This window comes from Nothoprocta perdicaria, unplaced genomic scaffold (genome assembly GCF_003342845.1).
Source record: "Nothoprocta perdicaria isolate Ctin4 unplaced genomic scaffold, notPer1 scaffold_175, whole genome shotgun sequence".
NCBI lineage: Eukaryota > Metazoa > Chordata > Aves > Tinamiformes > Tinamidae > Nothoprocta > Nothoprocta perdicaria.
In genome coordinates, this window is record NW_020454927.1 from 84,937 (window position 1) to 104,443 (window position 19,507).

The 19,507-nt window shown below is 34.0% G+C and overlaps 1 protein-coding gene across 3 annotated transcripts in view; it reads right to left on the reverse strand.

Moving 5' to 3' along the window:
- Positions 1 to 19,507, reverse strand: part of ASPH (aspartate beta-hydroxylase) — an 88,026-nt gene that overhangs the window by 17,796 nt on the left and 50,723 nt on the right. For all 3 annotated transcript variants that reach the window (XM_026036289.1, XM_026036290.1, XM_026036288.1), the window contains 6 exons: positions 10,660 to 10,748; positions 9,426 to 9,512; positions 6,351 to 6,501; positions 4,505 to 4,641; positions 1,246 to 1,344; positions 626 to 715 (listed from right to left, as the gene is read on the reverse strand). In XM_026036289.1, the coding sequence (XP_025892074.1) occupies positions 626 to 715; positions 1,246 to 1,344; positions 4,505 to 4,641; positions 6,351 to 6,501; positions 9,426 to 9,512; positions 10,660 to 10,748 (653 nt within the window). The remainder of the gene's footprint in view (positions 1 to 625; positions 716 to 1,245; positions 1,345 to 4,504; positions 4,642 to 6,350; positions 6,502 to 9,425; positions 9,513 to 10,659; positions 10,749 to 19,507) is intronic.

The window sequence follows — 19,507 nt, forward strand, 5'->3', positions numbered from 1 at the left end:
TTTTCATATCTCTCTCGACTACATTTCTTATATTTTTCTTCTCTCCATATTTGCCACCTGGGAACCTTTTTTAAATTGATATCCATAGTAAAGTTCATTACCAATAATAGTTTTCAGTAAATACTTTTAGCTCCCTCCCCCTCTTCATTACAGTTGGGCTAATTTATACATTTAAGTTTGGATTTACTAAATTAACATATCATAAACTCTTATAGCTTCCAGTATGTTTGTGTTTGCTAAGTATACTACAAATCTGAAGCACTAATTTCTATTTTTCTGGTCTGTTAATTTAAAATATGAACAAGCACAGTAACCCAGGTCCCAGATGCAGGTTTCTCATGGTCTTCTATGTTGTACACTTTAATGCTGATGCAACGCTGCACTTTGGGAAAAAAATGAGGTTTGTAAAACAGTGTAGTATCACAGTATCACAGAATTTTCATATAAAGTAATATTTGTATTGGGAAAGACATCAGATTCTCTGATGGGAAAGATCTTTCTATAAAGTGGTAGAAATGGGAAATTTGAACATATATTTTCAACATTTTCAACTTTAAGTCCATGCTTAAATATTTTGCAGGATTATGCAAATCTCTTAGAGGTCTAAACTTTAAAGGATGTGTACCTCTTTGTCTCCTATCCTCTGCAAGGCATCACCTAGATGAAAATAAAAGCGTCCATCATCTGTGCCAGGGTCACCAGACTCTAGTCCTTCCTAAAGAAAGGATAAGAAGAAATCCAGTGTATTTTTTAAAAATAGTTTTTCTGATTGCTGTAAATAAGCTGCCAATTCTATGTCAGAGTTAAACTATAAAACTGGCTATAAAATATAACTACCATGGTAACCTGAAACTTAGTTTGAATGAATAAAATACCTCAGTCAAAAAGTCTTTGAGAAACGGTATCTTTTTTCAGATCCCATGTCCTCTCATTGCAAGGCAGTTGTATGTGCATRCCTCATATGCACACCACCCCATGTTCCACTGGGTATCCAAGCATTTTTAGAGAGCATTTTTAGATACTGCAAATTAGGGCTTCAGTGTTTAGGAATTGAAGAATCTCAATGTACAAACTCGTTCCAGTTCATTGGTGGTGGTGTAAGAATATAATTCCAATACATTTCCAGTATGTAATTTAAGCTGTGATTTGGTATTAGCTTCTAGCTTGATACTTGCTACCATAATTTTATACATCCTGATACTCGTTTTCTATTAGGAAAAGATATACTTGAATTCAGAACAATACCTTTAGATAGGGAATGCTTTCTGCTATCTTGTTTTCTGCCTTCAGGATGAAGCCATAATGTACTTTGGCAAAGCCATCATTTGGAGCAAGGCTTAGAACCTGTAGGACAGTAAATGAATTACATATTAATGCATGGATCTACTTTCAAAATGCAACTGTTCAGGGCAAATTAACAATCTGTATACATATTTGTTACGCAGCGATTCCATGCAATTTCCTCCTATCACTAGTTTTTAGATAAATGCTTGGCTTGGCTGCACTTTTCCTCATTTGCTTTTGTTTCTCTTTAGAACAACCTAAACTTCCAAGTTTCAAAAATAAAATTAACATATCTGGAATCTGCCAGCTGCATTACTTTTCTCTTGTCCCTCTTCTTCCACCATCTCTCTGGTGTGACAGTATGCTCCACTGAGGAACTGAAGGTCTTACTAACACTTCAGTTACACAGCGTAGACGTGAATAATTTGAAAGAAAGAAGCGTTTCTCTGAAGAAGTCTACAGCATAGTCATGGGAACTGGCATGTAGAAATACATCTATGATACATTAACATTAAATAGGTTTATACTAGTGACAAACCAATTTTGGTAACAGAGAATACACCATGTTGAGAAGCACTGTGACTGCAGTTTAGAAAAATGTTGTAAGGAAGCCTTGTGGCATCACAGGGCAGAACAGCACAAATTCTAGCAGAACAATGGGCGTATCTCATGGTTCTCACACTAGAAGATGGACAAATTATAACTGTATATCTGGGTTGTGCACCTTTTTGATAGGCCAAGACATAGGGTACTAAACTAAGCTAAAAATGTGTATTTTTAACAGGATTTAAAAGTAGTGTCTAAAACSCAACTTATTTCTGCAAGACAGAAAATCCCATATGCAAAAGAGAAGTCAAATCTTACTTAGGCACAGATGGATACTTCCGGGAGACTGTGCCAGGGCAGTTTGAGGGMAGCTGTAGGAGGGAATCACTGTGTGGGAAATGTTTCGGCTAAAGGTGACACTAGTTGGCCTCCATTCTGAAACAGGTACCCCCAACACTACCGGGATAATTTATGTGCATAGAGAATGTCTTCATCTACTAGAAATCTAACATTTATATGATTTAATATTATTTGTAGCACTATGCAATACAAATTACACAGCCAAGMTAATCCGTTGGATACATATCCTCTTTCTTTAAAATAAGGGTAGGCAGATGATCAGGAGGGATTCTTAGCATGTGAAGATCAGCACAGGTGCCTGGAAGTCACTGGTATTAGAGATGCTGATACTGGCTGAGAGTCTACCACAATCAGCAAATACAAGACAGCAAGTATTATTTTCTCCAAATATATTCCTGACATTACTAAATCTATACCATGCATACAATGTCAATATACATTATAGCATTCTATCTCTGTCTTTTCCAGTCAGTGTCTATATTTATTCCTCAATGTAGTTAAGAGTAAAACCATAACAAGTCTCCTGGGCCAATTTCTCTTCTTTTTCAAGCCTTACATACAGAATTCCACACATCACTGCAATGCTACAAGCTAAAATAGCAGCACTGAATTTCTTTTAGCAGGTAGAAGCTCCTATTGAAAGAACAACGAAGTTGAGAATCTACTGTTAAGCCAATAAAATGCCAACATTAGCAAAAAGTGAACTTGGCAATGTATAGTAACAATGTACTTGATCACTAAGAGAAGAAAATATGTACTTGATCACGAAGAGAAGAAAATATGGCACTACCTTATTCATATTTTTATATGCTTTTTGGCTATGTCATTTGATGGGTTATTGGGATTTGATACATAATAATTTTTTTCAAAGAATCTGTACATGCAGGGTCAAATAAAATGACTGACAGAAATATTTACTATCCATATACTTTTGTTACAATTCCTTTACCTATAGGACAAACATATCTAATTAATTAAGACAGAATAGAATTTCTTGTCTCACAGTTCATTTAAACTACACTGACTTGCATTAAGGCACGATCTACATTCAGAGCCCCTAAAGAGAAGTGAAGAGATACAATCAGTAGAACTTACACTGGAAGTATTTAATGTAAATTGTATTACTCTGTTGCTGTTGCCGCATACAATATTAATTATGTTTAGAAAAAAAGTTTTACTAAACTGTTCATAGCCCATTAAATATTAATCATGAATATAGAAATTAACCTCTGGGGCTATCTATGGCTAATTAGCCAGGGCAGAGTACTATTCTAATGTGGCTCTCTTGCTGCTTGTACCTGAGATAGTTCAACCAGGGCTGGCTTATATGAGAGTGTACAATGTTGCATTAAGTCATTTAGGCAGAACGGCAGGTATAAAAAGTGGTATAAGTACACTTACTATCCAAATGAAGATCTCTTCCATAAAATTTTACCATAGCATGTAGGTCTTTGAAAATAAAAGTAGCTATATTTCAGTTAGGACTACTTTTCACACTATGCTTCTCTAAGTAAAATACTCAAAAGAAAGAACTTAAATATTAGGAAAAAATGAAATCATCTCAAATGGACACAGTGCAGTAGAGTCTGGTAAATATACACTAGAAAATAGACTATATTTTGAATCAGATTACACTACACTACAGATSTAAAAATAAAATTCTCTTGATCTGCAGTTCAGTGTTCAGACACCATTTCTGCAACTAAAAGAAAGAACTTTTTACAGTAAAGATTTTTGAAATAAAAAATTAATTATAACTGCTTATTAGATGGTAGAAAGTAAAAAGTCTCCATTTACTAGGACCCACATATTATACCATCTTATCTGCAACCGCTATGGATACTAGCAGTGTTCAAACTTGTCAAAACGGGCATAATCTCAATCCTCTGAATGGCCACTTCTAAAAGGAAAATTTCTCAGAGTTGAAATAAGTTAAAATAAATATTTTAAAATAATTTAAAATAATTATTTTAAAAAAAGTAAAAAAAAAGAAACAATATACATAGTTCTCCATACATGGGTAATGAATGTAAGGTGTAGTTACTATTGTTTGTCTCTCGTCATTTCCAGTGATATTATTATTATTATTATTATTATTATTACAGTAAACAGAGAAATTCAAAACTACAGTCTTCTGAGAGAAGAAAATTAGCGACTGCAGTCAAGCCAAAATATTATGTTTCTGGAACAGAAAGATAAGGAAAAAAAACACAGACATGCAACTTGCTTAACTACTGAAAAGTTAAAATAGGCCATTCTCTGAATGAACATATTCAAGTAAAGCATGTTTTTCCCAGCTGGAATGAGAGCTCACCTCTTCATATACTTTCTTGGCATTGCTATTATCTCCCATCAAGAGGTAACCAACTCCAAGGTCATTCTTGAAGGAAGTATCACTGGGGAARAGCTGAACTAATTTCTGCAGAGTAACCAGAGAACCTCTCATGCGACCTAGATAAAGATATGGATATGAGTAACAATAATAACTCACATAACATGCTTATCTGGTACACAGTCTACGAAAACACAAATTACACCCAGATATTTCACCTTCACTAATGATCACTGTTCATGCAGAACCTGAGAATAAATTTATGCAAATAGGAGAATATTTAACTGCTAAAATATCACATGAGGTGTAGTCTTACGAGGAATACTTCAGGAAATCACTAAGAATATATATCAAGCAGTGTTATGGGAGCCTCTAGTGGAAAATTGTTCACAGTGTAGCAGAAACAACAAATATTTTTTAAACTTTGGTTGCTCTTTCATTTGTAGATGTGAGATTGCTCAATAAAAACAGTAACACTTTAAAATAAACTCAGTTCTCAATTAATTGAAGTCATTAAGCACACTGTTACAACTAGGAAATATTATATACTTAAAATTATGTACATTGACAAGGTCTTGCTGAAACATAGTAAAGTCAAAACAAGCTGATCTTAAAATCCAGTTCATGTATTAGAACTCTTTTCAACACCTCACTTAGCTGTGTTTCCATATAGCAATCACAACTCTTGTACATCTCAGGACTGAGATTTAAATCTTCAAATATTTCCATTACTTTTTAGTGCTCTGTTTTTAGCTTTGTTTTAAGCCTTCCTACTGTGGCTTAAAGGCAGTGGTATAAGTTAAGTATAGGAACTGATGTATATACAGCAGCTTAAGAAAATTATGAAGTTCACCTATCAGTTTAACAGACACATTTGGAAAAGCAAAGGACAAGATAAACACAAGAGTTGCGTAAAGGGCCAGTATATCAGTGCCTCAAAAGATTGTTCCCTGAACTAATGAATATAGGTCTGCAGTTAAGTGACTGTCTGCCTTTTTATTATTATTATTCAAATAAATCTATTGGCTGGTTATTTGTCTATTTTATTTATTTATTTATTTATTTATTTATTTATTTTTAAATAGGATCAAGAACATTAGTTGAATGGTTACAGGATGCTCTGCAATTCATGTAGCTATCTTAGGCTTATGTCTAGTGGCTACCAAAGTTGTTTTTATTGTTAACTCAGTCTGGAAGAGAATGGAATAAATTCAGCTAATCAAACAAATAACATTGATAGAAAATTACAAGTAATATCAAATATGTGGTTTCTTCTGATAAAGGCATACTTTGAAATTACAATTTTATAACAGTATGTTAACAGCTTTCACATATATTTTATAAAACATTTACTATATGTGCATTTTTATGCTCTATATTATGTATACATCTTTACAAAAATAAAGCTTTCTAAACCATCAACAACACAACGAAAACCTTGCAAGATGAAACATTAACCCCTAAGTTCAATTCCATTCTATTCTGACCTTATATAGGACATTAATATCCCCATAAGCCTGGTTCGGTCAAAAAAAAAAAAAAAAAAAAAAAATCCCGCTTGTCTGTCAAAACAGACTTTTTTGGAGCATCTTCAACCATAGTTACTCATAGGAGGTTCTGCGTAATTATCTGAAGGCTCATTCAGAATTGTCATTCAGAATTGTCATTAAATATCAGTTTGACAGTAGCTTAGAAAAAAAATCTTCATAGGTCTTTAAGAAATTTGAAATACTCTTCTGAAAATTCAAGATGCTTTTAAATTGTTACTGATCTTCAAAAGTCTTACTCACACATCTTTTGCAATGTTTAGCCCGGGCTCAGATCTTACCAAGAAACTGCTGCCTGTCTGCTTCTCGTTTCAAGCTCAGCTTCATCAGATCTGAAGGCACATTTGGTAGACTAGCCACCTCATCATAGGTGTTGATGGCTTGTTGCAACATCTCATTACTCCGCATTTTCTCAGCTAAGTCATCTTCAGACTAGGTGGAATCATAAAATTATTATTAGAACACATAATAAGCTACTGTTTGGAAATWATCTTATTTTCTCTTATGGAAAACTTTGTAATGTTTTATACATAGGATTATTTTCAAATTATCTTTAATCTTTACAGTATTGAAAGAACAAGGAAAGGTTAGTTGGTTGTGCTTTATGAAAAGATGGCTGATTCTTGTTCTCTGCAAACTGAGAGCATAAATATGAGAAAACTTGTATCCAAAACATATAGCATCAGTAGCAGTACAAACATTAACAAAYATTTTTGGGCAAAATTTGTGCGAGTAAGAATTTATGCTTTATAAAATTAAAGAAATCTCTTTCATAATATGCATAAAAAAGAGTTACTATGCATTATTTTTATACCTACTCTTATACCCGTAGCAAGATGTAAATCTAAACACATCAACATTTTTTTTTCTGATATTCAGGCACAATTTTGCACAAAAACTTTCCTGAGCCAGATACTGGCTTTACTATTACATACATAATGCTTCAAGAATTTTAATTCATTCATCAAGTTCAAGAGCAGAGACCAAATAAAGTATAAGATCTCGGCTGTGAAATTACAGATTCAGTGAACCAAGTAGCAACTGATCTCATCAGTAGTAATACACAATGGTCAATTTAAATTCATTGTTTTGACAATTATATACACAGTAGTTGTAAACATGTAGCCAGCTGTTAACATCTGGAACCCCTGAACCTCTTTGCAATTCTGCTCTCCCTTTCTCCCCCACCACGATTCTCAATATTCAGTGATGTGTTCTGCTGTTTTGAAATTAARTATGGAAAATATCCAACAGTATATTTATTCAGCCCTGATGGGCTGAGGTCAACTGCAAGCCAAGGGTCAGTATGTGAATTTCAGAGATAAATTCAGAAATCAATTTTAAAAGGTTATTTATTTTTCAGATTAATATTCACTAGTAAGTTTGCTTTTCCCATTTTCGATGAAGTTGCAGGGTAGAGGATAGTAAGAGACATATAAGAAAGAGACAAAAAAATCAGAATAAGATCTGATTAATTTCACCAATATAGATGCTACAAATTATATCTTAACCATAAAGAAAAGATATTTCTGTCTACTGTTCTTACACTTAAAGATGCTATTTCTGTTGAATATCTTTGATATGTAAGTACAGCTCCAGAATTCAAATTGGGAACTCCTGAGATTTTGAAAAAAAATCTCTTGCAGAATTTTGGAGAAAACAGTAGCCTTTTAAAGTTAGTTACAGATCAATAAAATCAATCGTCACATCTTAATAAACATAGAATCTACAAAATTAACATGCAATGCTGGCTTGCACTTCATAGAGAAGGGGAGCAAACACTCTTGTGGTAAAATTCTGAATTTTCACCTTACCCCTCTCTTACCCCTCATTGATAGTGATGAGAATGCACTTTATCTTTTGTAAAATATTTTTTCAATATTTCTTTAAAAGGAAAAGTTTCTTACAAYGTAAATCTTAATCCTTCTGTCAGTGAATTTCCCATTCCTTTCAAACAGCTTCATCTAAGCCACACTGGATTCAATAAAAGTGCCATCAGTCATTAACGTGGCTGTTCAGTAAAAAGTATCATACTAACCAGAGTGTACAAAGAACACTGAAAATGGAAATGAATTTACAGCTTTTTTTTTTTAATCTATATTCCCATATAGATTAAGTATATGCAAATTATGACTTTTAAGCATTGCTAAGGTGGTATATAGTAGTTACAGATTACTGCAAAGCAGCAAGTTGTGTCACTGGTAAGAATTCTGACTGGCAAAAAGCATAGCTTCAGTTATTTGCCTTCCTCCCTAAAAGATGTGAGCTAATGAAGAGACAAGAAGAGTATTCTCTTATATTTAATCATGGATCCCTGGGAGAAGTAAATATTAAATACRTAATTTAAAAGAAAACTGTATCCATACATGTAACACAAAACTGTAACATATATGYGAAGTTAGGTATTCTGCTAGTGTAAGAGGCAGAGAGTTCAGCAGGCTATCCCTTGCACACAGCATTAAAGGATCAGCCTACTGTGTATCAAGAGCTTTTGTGGTAAGTTTTCAGATAACTGTGGCTGTGATTTTAGCATGTCTACTATCAAACAAGWGCAAATTGCTTGTAACTCCTATCCAAATGCCTTACTAATTGCATAACAACACAATTCCCCTGCTCTGTGAAGATTTCACTTTGCTCATCTTGATTAACATGAGTTCAAACAGGCTYTTATTACAAATAGTTGAGTGGGATAATCCTACCATTTATAAAAATACAAGGCCTATCTTCTTCTGAGACACTGCAAAATGGCATAAATTATTATGAACATAGGGTTTATTTTCCAATGCTTTCTTTTTCTAGAGGGCAAGATCTATAACAGAAAAACTTACTCCAGAAGCAAAAGAACTAATTAAGCTTCCTTGACTACAAATTTGTGGGGTTTAACCTTTAACAGTCTCCCTATAAAAACTGAAAATCTCTTTCCTTTCCTGCATGCCTCTTGATATTCCTCACTAAGCAAAAAGCAGTAGTTAGCCCAGAGCAGACTGATGTGTGTTGCTTTGCCAGTTGCAGCAACCAGCAGGCAGTGACTAAGTTCTGCCTGTCATTCCTGCAGGAGAACATCAGCTGAGTTTTCTCTCTTCCCATTCGCCGTTTTCATGAGAACTATAGAGGCTATACATCTTTTTGTGTTATTTACTCTTCATGTCTCTAGACTAAAGCTAKAGTAAGGCAAGACAAAGTACCTAAGGAAGTAAGGACAACAGAAACGGATACAATTTCACAGATAACATAAACCATTTGTTTTTTAAGAAAATGTCTGCAAAATTATAAATGAAGTCTGTGTCTATAATTTTACTGTTACCACATGTTTACCTTATTTATTTTATTTTAAAATTTGTTACTTTTTTGAGTACCTGTGCTTTTCCATATCTTGCTCGAGGACTCTGTGGGTACTGATTCACTAATGCTTCAAAGGCCCTTAAAGCCTCTTCAACTTTTCCCTGGAAGACAGAGGTTTTATTTGCATGAAAATGACATATTATAAGATTAKTTTCTTCTAATTAAAAACCAAAATATAAAACAGATTGCAAATCGACAGATTTCACTTTCATTTTTGTTTAGTTTCGCTGCTTATTTGTGAGAAATTTATTGTGACTTGTCATAAAACAATACATCCACTTCCTATGTTTAAAATTAATAGTTTTGGCTTTCTTTTACTGACATTTCCTTTGTTGACTATACAAAAAAAAAAAAAAAAAATACTGAGATGACTATCACTTTACTATACCAAAATGCACAGTAGAGACTACAGAGATATTACAATAAAATGGAAAGTAGCATACAGAACAATAATAAAGCTCTATACATAACTGGAAGTTTCATCTCTGCATATGACTCACTGTATTGTAACTGTGACTCTTGGAGGGAAAGTAGTACTGAACCATTTGTAAGCATATGAATTTTTCCCTGAATTTTCAGAATAATTCTTATRTCACTCAGACCTCCACATGTTGTCTGCATCTCTTTCCTTGTCCATACAAAGTCAGAAAGTACCTTATGATTGACACTCATGATTGATACTGATTTGYAAACAAGAATGGAAGCTGAGAAGAAACAGCAGCTCTATAAAATAGGAGCTAAGTGCCACTCTATAACACTTGGCATCCGATCCTGCAGCCACATCCAGCACTTACAGCTGTATAAATATGAGTCAGTTATTATACACAACTATCTTGCAAGCTTCAAATAAATATTACATGCATCTGGTTTGCTACTAAGCTTATCCTACTTCCTACAAGAAACTCCTACATGATTGTTTGCAGTTCAGCAAGGGATATGGATGGAAAATCAGACTGCTGAAGCTCTGGGACCATCAGAATTTTCTGCTATGTCTCAGTATGATGAACCAATTATTTAAGTAGCAGTAAGTACCAAAATGCATTTTCTACCACATAAAAAAAAAAGGCTTCTAAAGAAAAAGAGCAACAGAAACAGACTAAGACAAGCCTAGACCTATAGAAACTCTGAGGCTGTATAGGCAGCAATATAAACCTAAATATGCACAGTCAAAAATCTTCTAAAAATTAAGAAAATATGAAAAATGCTACATCTGCAGAGATGAAAACATTCAGAACATGCAAAACTTACTTTTTTACGTAATTTTTCTGCAGCATCTAGTTCAGCTTTAATGGTCTTATCAAACTTGTTTAAGAGCTTTGGCTTCTTCTTCTTTTTAGCTAGGAAAGATTTAAACACACACATTTCATTACTTTCTTTTTCATATTCCACAGCAATTGCTTGAAATAGGTTTTAACTACAGATCAGTAATGTACTGGTAACAGGTATGATTTTCCTGCAAGGCAGTTTCAAAATAAACCAGAAAGAAATTGATTTCCTATTTATTCATTACTGTCACAAAATYTTATGGTAAAAAGTAATGTTCAATTCTGCATTTGAGTAACTTTGCASAGGAGTTTTTGATCATGGGTTTTTCATCTTGTATATTTAAAGATTTTTTTTTCAGCTGTCAGTCATCTAAATGATTCATTAGACAGTGAAGAACTATGTTATTTTTCCACATTTATAAGACTGTTGTGAATAACATTACTACCAGGAAATGTTATTCATTTCTAAAGCTGTGCGTAGACACATTCATGCCTGTTGTGTATGAAAAAAAGAAAAAAAAAAGTTCAAAGAATCATCGTTTTTTTCAGGGTGAAAGGGACTTAATCCAGCATCTAATCCAACTTCCTGCTCAAAGTAGGTTCAACAGGGAATTTGCAGGTTAAGATCCTTTTAYGTGATCAAGCTTCAGTAGCTTAAGCAAGTTATCACACATGAGCAGGGCCATAGCAGTATGTAGCAAATTTTGAATTAAGTKGTGGAATGCAAATTGTGTTTGAAGCAAATTGAATTGCGTCAATTTAAACAGCTATTTACTTTATAGCAATCACTCAAACTATCTCTGTATAGTTGCATTAAGTGTATTACATGCAAGAAATATCAGGAGGCACTTAAAAAGAATTTAACAGCAGGAAACCTCTTTTCTCTACATGTCTTGTAGGCAAATTTTGCTTTTGCACTTCCTTTAAAATAGAGATTCCTTGATACAAATAACTACATGTTATGTATATTTGTAATTAAAAGCAGGTATTTTGTTTAAAGTTAGGCATTATTTTTTTTCCCTCTCTTGTCAGTAAGTCAGTAATAGAATAAAAAGAATCAAAACTATTTATTTCTATGTAAGAATTTCAACAGAAAAAGCCATGATTGATTTATGTTAAGCTAAACCCAAACATCATTCTTCTTCCTTTGCCTTCAAGGGAAGATGAGATCTAGTGCACTCAGCTTAATACCACAATATTGCTATAATGCTGTAATAAGTATATTTGATATCCTTCATAAGGAATTGTAATTAGTCATATTTTATTTTGCTTCCAAGGCTGTCAGGTTCATCATTTARCAACACCAAGACTAGCCACATGCTGCTAGAAGCTGTGCTCATGATTTATTAAATAACACCTTCCCCTCACCAARACCCTGATCTTGGTCTAAGCTTTAGGCATACAAATAATTTATCTAGGGGGATCCTGAGGGAAAGATTGAGCCACAGTTAATACTAAAGCAACAYGAAGCCAGCCCAAGCATTACAGTGTCTCACTCTAGAGTTTCAACTGTTTTTGTATGAGATAAAAAGTCTTAAACAGAAAGAACCARAGATGCACAAAAGTTTTATTGTCATGTCCAAAACTGAACTCAGACAATTTGAATATACCTTGCATTTCCTTTACAAACTATCCTGCAGCTTTGGTAGGTACAGTCAAAGAGATGATATTGCTTTTCGGGGGAGGAAGATAGAATTTTAAGCAGTGGTTAAAGCAATTCCAGTAAATCCTATTTACTTATTCATAAAAGTCTTAAGAAGCTTTGAATATAAAAATCTCTTAAGACCTTTAAATGAAAGGTACTACAGAAGCACTACATTATTATTATATTCCTACTGACCCTCTTTACAATAAAAAAAAWTTWTTTTTTTTTTCCAAACAAAACTTCTGTTTCCAGGAACTTGAAGAATGAACCTTCCAGCTGCACAATGAAATGAAATCTATTAAAACACTATGTTAGTGAACACACTAGTGCTTTGAATAAAACAAAATAGTCTTTAGTATAGAACAATTAGCTCAGAATACAGATGATTCCCAAATCTTTTTTTTTTTTTTTCCCCCATAGAAAATGTAAATGAACTGAATTTATTTCACTCTGTGGCTGGCACTCTGTCTTGCCATGACTTAAATATTAATACTTAATAAGTGGTGAAAGTGATAGACTTATTTTGTTTTCAAGCAGCTTAAAACAATAAAATGATCTCAACTTGGGTTCTGTTCTGAACATTTATATGCTCATGTCCAGTAGAACTCACAGAACTAGCATAAGAGCAAGGATCCATCCATCCTAAGACCTTGCATTTAGAAATCATTAACAGGTAAGTTCTGAAAAGATCTTTTCTGACAAATTGCAGTTTGATCAGTTAATTGCATTCAAAAACTATGCACCTCAGTTTCACAAAACCATTGCTAATTCTGATGCCTGACTTTCTCATAACCAGGTACAAAACAAACTGGTGTCATTGGTCCCAGGGACTGATAACGGGGAAATAAAGTAACTCTGTACGTGAACTTTCCACATAGGTTGAGTTCACAGYTCTTAAGTGCCATGTGTTGTTAGCAGGGAACCTCTGAAGCCTACCAGTCACATGGAGTCCCTAGATAYGGCCTAGGAAGCTTCCAGCTGGACACCACACTCTCCAGCACTAGGTTTGCTTCTGCTGCCTGAAGTTGCACATGCAAGAAATGACACAGAACAGAAAAAACAATTCTCAGTTTCTGTGCCATGAATCAAAATCTGTTTCTAACATCACTCAGTTACTCAGCAACTGTGCTGTTACTAAGACAGGATGGATAACTGTCAGCTTGCTAACTTTCAGAGCTCACAGAAAGACCTACAGTCATTTAGCCCTTCTCCAACTTGTTAAGTACAGCAACAGTGGCACTCCTTTGACGTGGCTCAGCTCCTCTGAGATGATGGAAAGACAGGCTTTCCCACCCACTGAAGAACTCTGACTGCCTGTAGGAGAGTGTTTCTTTTTCACAGTGCCTTYGAGTTTACAAGGAGATGTGACAGAAACAGCTCAGAAGAGCGAATGGAAATCTCAGAAGTCTTTGGCACAAAATTCTAGGACTTCTTTCCCCTCCCTCTGACTTTGATGACATGTTGTTGGAAGAGCCTTTTTGCCAGCCTCCATTAGGAAAAAAAAAAAGTATTATCTTTCCATTTTCAGTGCAACTCTACATCAGCTCTAGACCAGCAGGAGATCAATATGCAAAGCTGAAAAAGAATTGTTAACATAAATATTATTCAGCTGCTAGGCACCAATATAACACTGCAAACATTATATAATGAGCAATTATTTTCATTTGCCCATTTTACTGCTATGCTAAAGGATTCATCGGGGAGCTTTCAGTATAACCATCAAGCATTTCTGTATATTAAATAGATAGCCTGCTATCCCTGCAGGGGTATTTTAATAAATTATACATTGCCTCCTTCTAGTGTAATAATACTTTAGCAGATGTGACCCAATATATTAAAATTGGATGTTACAAAGAAGTTAACTGCTTTGGCTTCAAAGGATTTCTTTTTTCCCCAATAACTTATGAATTTATTTATCTGAAAAAATGCACGGTCACACAACTGTTTGTGAGATTTACAGTTATCTGATTGAGCATTAAAGTGGTAATAATTCTTTTACATGTCATTCTATGGTCTTGCAAGAATAAGACTGAAAATTTTCAATAACGGTTCCCTAGAAGYAAGAGGAGGCTTGTTACCCTCTACCATAAGATGGCTGAAGACTGATTACATAGTGGATGACAAAAGGTTTCTTCAGAGAAGAGAGATGTTCTCCACTGTTAAAACAACAAGCTAGGAAGAAGTGTCGTAGAAAATCACATGCTAGCTCTTTTTATTGAAGAATAAACTTTGGCCAGCAATGACTAACTATCCTGTATTTCCCTTTTGCCTCACGATATGGGAAAAACAATGAGAAGGAAATTAYTTTGGAAGTGGCAATGTATCAAAGATGCCATAAACTAAATATTCTGCAATGTGATCAAACAAATCACAACTCCAGGAGGTTGTGGAGTCTCCTTCTCTGGAGGTCGTCAAAACCTGCCTTGATGCCACCCTGTGCCACATGCTCTAGGTGTGCCTGCTTGAGCGGGAAGGTTGGACAAGATGATCTCTAGAGGTCCCTTCCAACCTTGAATATTCTGTGATTCTGTAATTCTGTGACAACAAAATACATATTTTATATGCCTATTTTGCCACACAGAAACTAAAATACCCACGTATTTTGTGCTTTTTATGATGAAAGGGACCTTATCATCACCAACAGTTGTGATAGTCTTTTTCTATAAAGCAGAGAAGTATCAGTTGAAAAATAATGAATGCATTTCTAGATACTCAAGATCAAAGATGCATAAAGTGATAAGTAATCAATTGAATAAAAGTTGATGATATTTCTCACTTCTGAAGGACTTTTTAAAAATATTTTTGTCTTGAATTGTCTGAGGAACCAACTCTCCRCACCTGTACAAGCAGAAATGAATGGGAAAAAGGTAAGAGTAAAGTGTTTACATAAAACTACATAAAAAGAAGCTACAGAAATGGAAATAATACGTTCTTTCTATCACCATAGTTAGGTCAAGGAATGAAAGGCTTAAAATTGGTACAAGAAAAAAGAAATGGCTTGATCATCTGAAAAGAGTATCTAGGGATACTGTAGAAGAGACTGCTGAGGGCAGCTGTGAAATCCTTATTACTAGAAGATYTTAAGAACATGTCGTAAAATCATCTGCCAGGAAGGATATGTAGTTGATAAGGTTTTTGGCCAGCAACATAACCTAAATAAACACTCGGGGTCCCACCTGGTCCTACAATTGTTTCTAGAATTCCTATAATACATTTATACACCTCAGGGCACCCTGATGTCAAAGTTATAATTAAGCAAGCAAGCTCCATTCATTTCTTAATAAAAGGAAATTTTTCCAAGAAGGTCCTCGTACTAGTTGCTAATAGCTTTGTGCCAATAAAAGAATACTGAATTTCAAAAATTTAAATGGATAAATACCAGTTTCCTTGACTTCTCTAGCAAGCATTAAGCACACACGCTTTTATGTTCTGTAGCATCTTATGAACCCTTAATCTTCTGTTCATCTCCTTCATTTCCTTCCTCTGGGACCATCATCTCCCAGGCTGTTCCCAACCTTGATGCCCTACTCTAGTTCTTCCTTTTTGTTCCTTTGGCAAGAAACGCTTCTCATGTTTGTACACACACTGCAGCACCAAGTTATTCATCTGCAAACTATCTCTGCCTGAGTTAGAAGCAACTCACTTTCCACTACTCAATTTCCAAAATTGTTGTCCTGATGGAAAATTTCACCTCAATGGTTTAAGTCCAAAGAAATTGTAAGCAATTATAAACTATGCCTTAAAACCGAAAACAATCTCAAATACAGGTGCTAGTATTATTACAGGTGCTACTATTAGCTTTCTACGTTAAAAGAAAAACTATGTAAAAAAATAATGAAAGTGAGTTCTGCAAATATTCATATAAACCAATCAGGTTTTTCTTTTTTTTTCTTAAGTAATTGTTTTCCTGTTCAAAAATATCTATGAGGCAAATTATTTTGAAACTCTTATGTTGATTTTTTCACATAATTAAAATGGAAGTGTAATTTCAGCAAACTTCAAGAGCAAACTTCAAACTTTAATCCAAAAATTTGCCTAAGGAATTAACAAAATCTATGAAGCTCTACTATTTCTAAACATATGTCCTCAAATGATCAAATGTCTGCATGGTCCTGTATAACTGAGTGGAATAAAAGGGTGAAATTGGTGTAAAATGTCAGGTAATTCCTGTTAGTGTAGTAAATATTTTTATAGGACAACTTATGTCCTATAAAACAAAGTATCTCATAAGTGAGTTTCAGTTGACACTGGTAGGGGTTTAGTTGCCCATCTCTGTTAGGGCAAAACAAATCAAGCAAAATGGATACCTCACTTGCTCAACAACTCCTTAAACATATTGGAAACTTCTATGCATGATGCCCTCTCATAATCATTCTTGATGAAGGCTAATTGTGCCAATCTTAAACTGATGAATTCTTGAAGAAAGGAATTTCCAGAGGTATCACAGGTACCACCCTCCTATCACTGCTGTGAAACAGGTGATGGTGCTCTTATAGATGGATAATTTATTTATCAAAAAGATGGGCACCTGAAATGAGCACATCAGTGGGCACCTGAAGAATACAAATTTGATCATGACCAAAAAAAATTCACTTGTTGAGTTACAGCCCATCTAAATGGTCCACTTATGAAATGTTAAAAAATACGAAAAGCAAGTAACTACAACTAGTCGATTTAAAGCCAGCAATACTAGAATAATTAAAAGATCTTTCTAAGCTGTGCTACTGGAACAGGCAAAACCACTGTAATCAACTTCTCTGGAGAAGCAATCAGACAATAAAAACAGAGGCATTTTAGGGACTAATAAAGCTGTTGAGTTTAATGACTGTAATAAATCCTTAGCAGCAATTACTCCAGGAACAATTTCCATTGCAGTAAAAACTGTTCTACGGGGTCTTCCTTCTGAAATTACTTTTTTTTATTAGATGTTGTTCATAAGAAACAATTACAGAATCATAATTTTATTTGTGGCAAGTATTTCCATAATTCATCTCTCCTTTGAGAGATGAGTTTTGGCTTCATTCAAATACTAGAATTAGGCAACTATTATATAAAACCAGAGATGAATTTCCTGATTGATTTTCTGTACAAAAGTAGATACTAATAATCTTGCACTGCATACATTTGGTTCAGCACAGTGTGATGCAACATTTTTGGACTTTGAGATCTGTAGAACTTTTAGGAAGTAAAACATTGATCATTTGGTCCACAGCTCGCATTTGATGCAGTCTTGAATTATATAGCCAAATAAGTAAATTAATTAAGATTTTGTATGGCTGCAGTTCAGCTCACCTTGCTGAGGTGACCATACTTGAGGTAAGCTAAGTGTGTGAGCTCATTCTACAGTGAATGCAGCTAAGCAAGGTTTTATTGAGATTCACGGCACACTTTTGCAAACATCTACATTCAGCCAGAGGAATAGCATTTTAAAGTCCACAGATTATATATCTTGATTAAATACAAGCATACAAAATTAAAAGTTTTGAAAAGTAAAAACTAATATTGTAATTACCTATGATGATGTTCAGTGTGTGAAAGAAATACTTCAACAGCAGAAAATGATCTTTCCAGTTTTTATGCCTTTTCTTCAGTAGTATCAATGAATGTTCAATACATGACAATACAAACCAAAGTACAAAACAGAAGCTCCCTTATCAAAAATTAATTTTTACTATCCTAGATGTTCACAAAACAAGTAATAGAGCTCATACCGAATGAGGCCTTATGGATGTTGTGTAAGTGCTCTGGATCATACTATCAGTGAAATAACTGAATGGATTGATACATCTTCAACTCTCAATTCTCTCCAAGTACTTTAAGTATTAGTCTGACCACCTCCTTGTGAATAAGGCAGACAACCCTTCTCAATTACGTTGGGCAAAGCAAACCTGAAGTATTAGTACACTATGTAACATTTTATTTTGATTCTTCAGAGGAATATCTATGAAGTCAATATACAGATTCAAAGTAGATTATAAATTATAAAATTATAAAGTAGTTTATAGATTCTAGAATTCATAGTAGATATTCTGATATTCTGCTGCGAAGTAGCCTAGAATTAAATTTCATCTACTTCACCTTCTAAGATTAGCAATATAGAATTCCTTGGACAATGGAAAAGAAAGTCATAATGAGCTAATGACAAAAAGATCTCTGGTCATTGTTTATCTTGAGGGGCAGCATGTGAGAAAGATCATTAAAGATTGCAACCTGTTTCAAGTTGTCATGACTCTGTAAAGGAACCCTACAATTTCTGTAGCTTAATAACTTTTGCAACTACGTTTGGTCTGGTTTGGTCTGATGATACCAACTCACACACCTCATCTACCTATTTAAAACAAAGACGAAGAAGAAAGAAGTTTAGAAATCCCCAGGAATTTAGCAAGGGTGCTGTGCATGCTAACACTGTACAAAGGGACATATCAAGGATTTTAAGTGAGCAGGCAAACTGAAGCAGCTATAAAGGCATAAAAAGTGACAGCTGATAAGAGTTGAAACAACTTGCTAGAGCTGCTATTATCTCCCACTAATATATTAGTGAAAACCCCAAAACAAAAGCCAACAAGATACAAATAAGCAATTTATTCATCTACCTCATTTTTTTTACATCTGCTTGTGTTTTTCAGAGAGACTGGGAATGACGGTGAAGAAATTGAAGTACAATATGTAGCGCCTCTAAACATAAATTTAAATTATATATATAAAAAAAGATTAATTAGAAATACTGTTGAGAAGACAGTAAAGACTTTTAAAAAAAGTAGTGAATGATCAAATCTTTTTAATAACTATCTTTGTATCCTGTCAAACACCAGTTGAAAGGGTTTGCCCAGAATGCTTTTTTTTTTCCATATCTAGTGTATCAATCAACATGAAAAAAAAAATTAATATAGCACCTTATCGAACATAAATCCTATTATAACAGAAATGCAATATCATTAACCCCTTGAAAGACCAGATTGATATATTCTGAAACATATTAATATTCTAGAAGCTGTTATTGTGGAAGCTAGCATTTGATGTTCCTCTTCTTCTGAATATTAGTTTTCTGAATATGAACATTCAGTTGAACTTTCAGTAAAACTTCTAATATATTCGATAAAGTATCATTAAGCGATTATTACAAATTATTGCAAGTTATAAAGTTTTTAAAACATTAGGCTAACAACGAACAATGAAGACTGTGGAA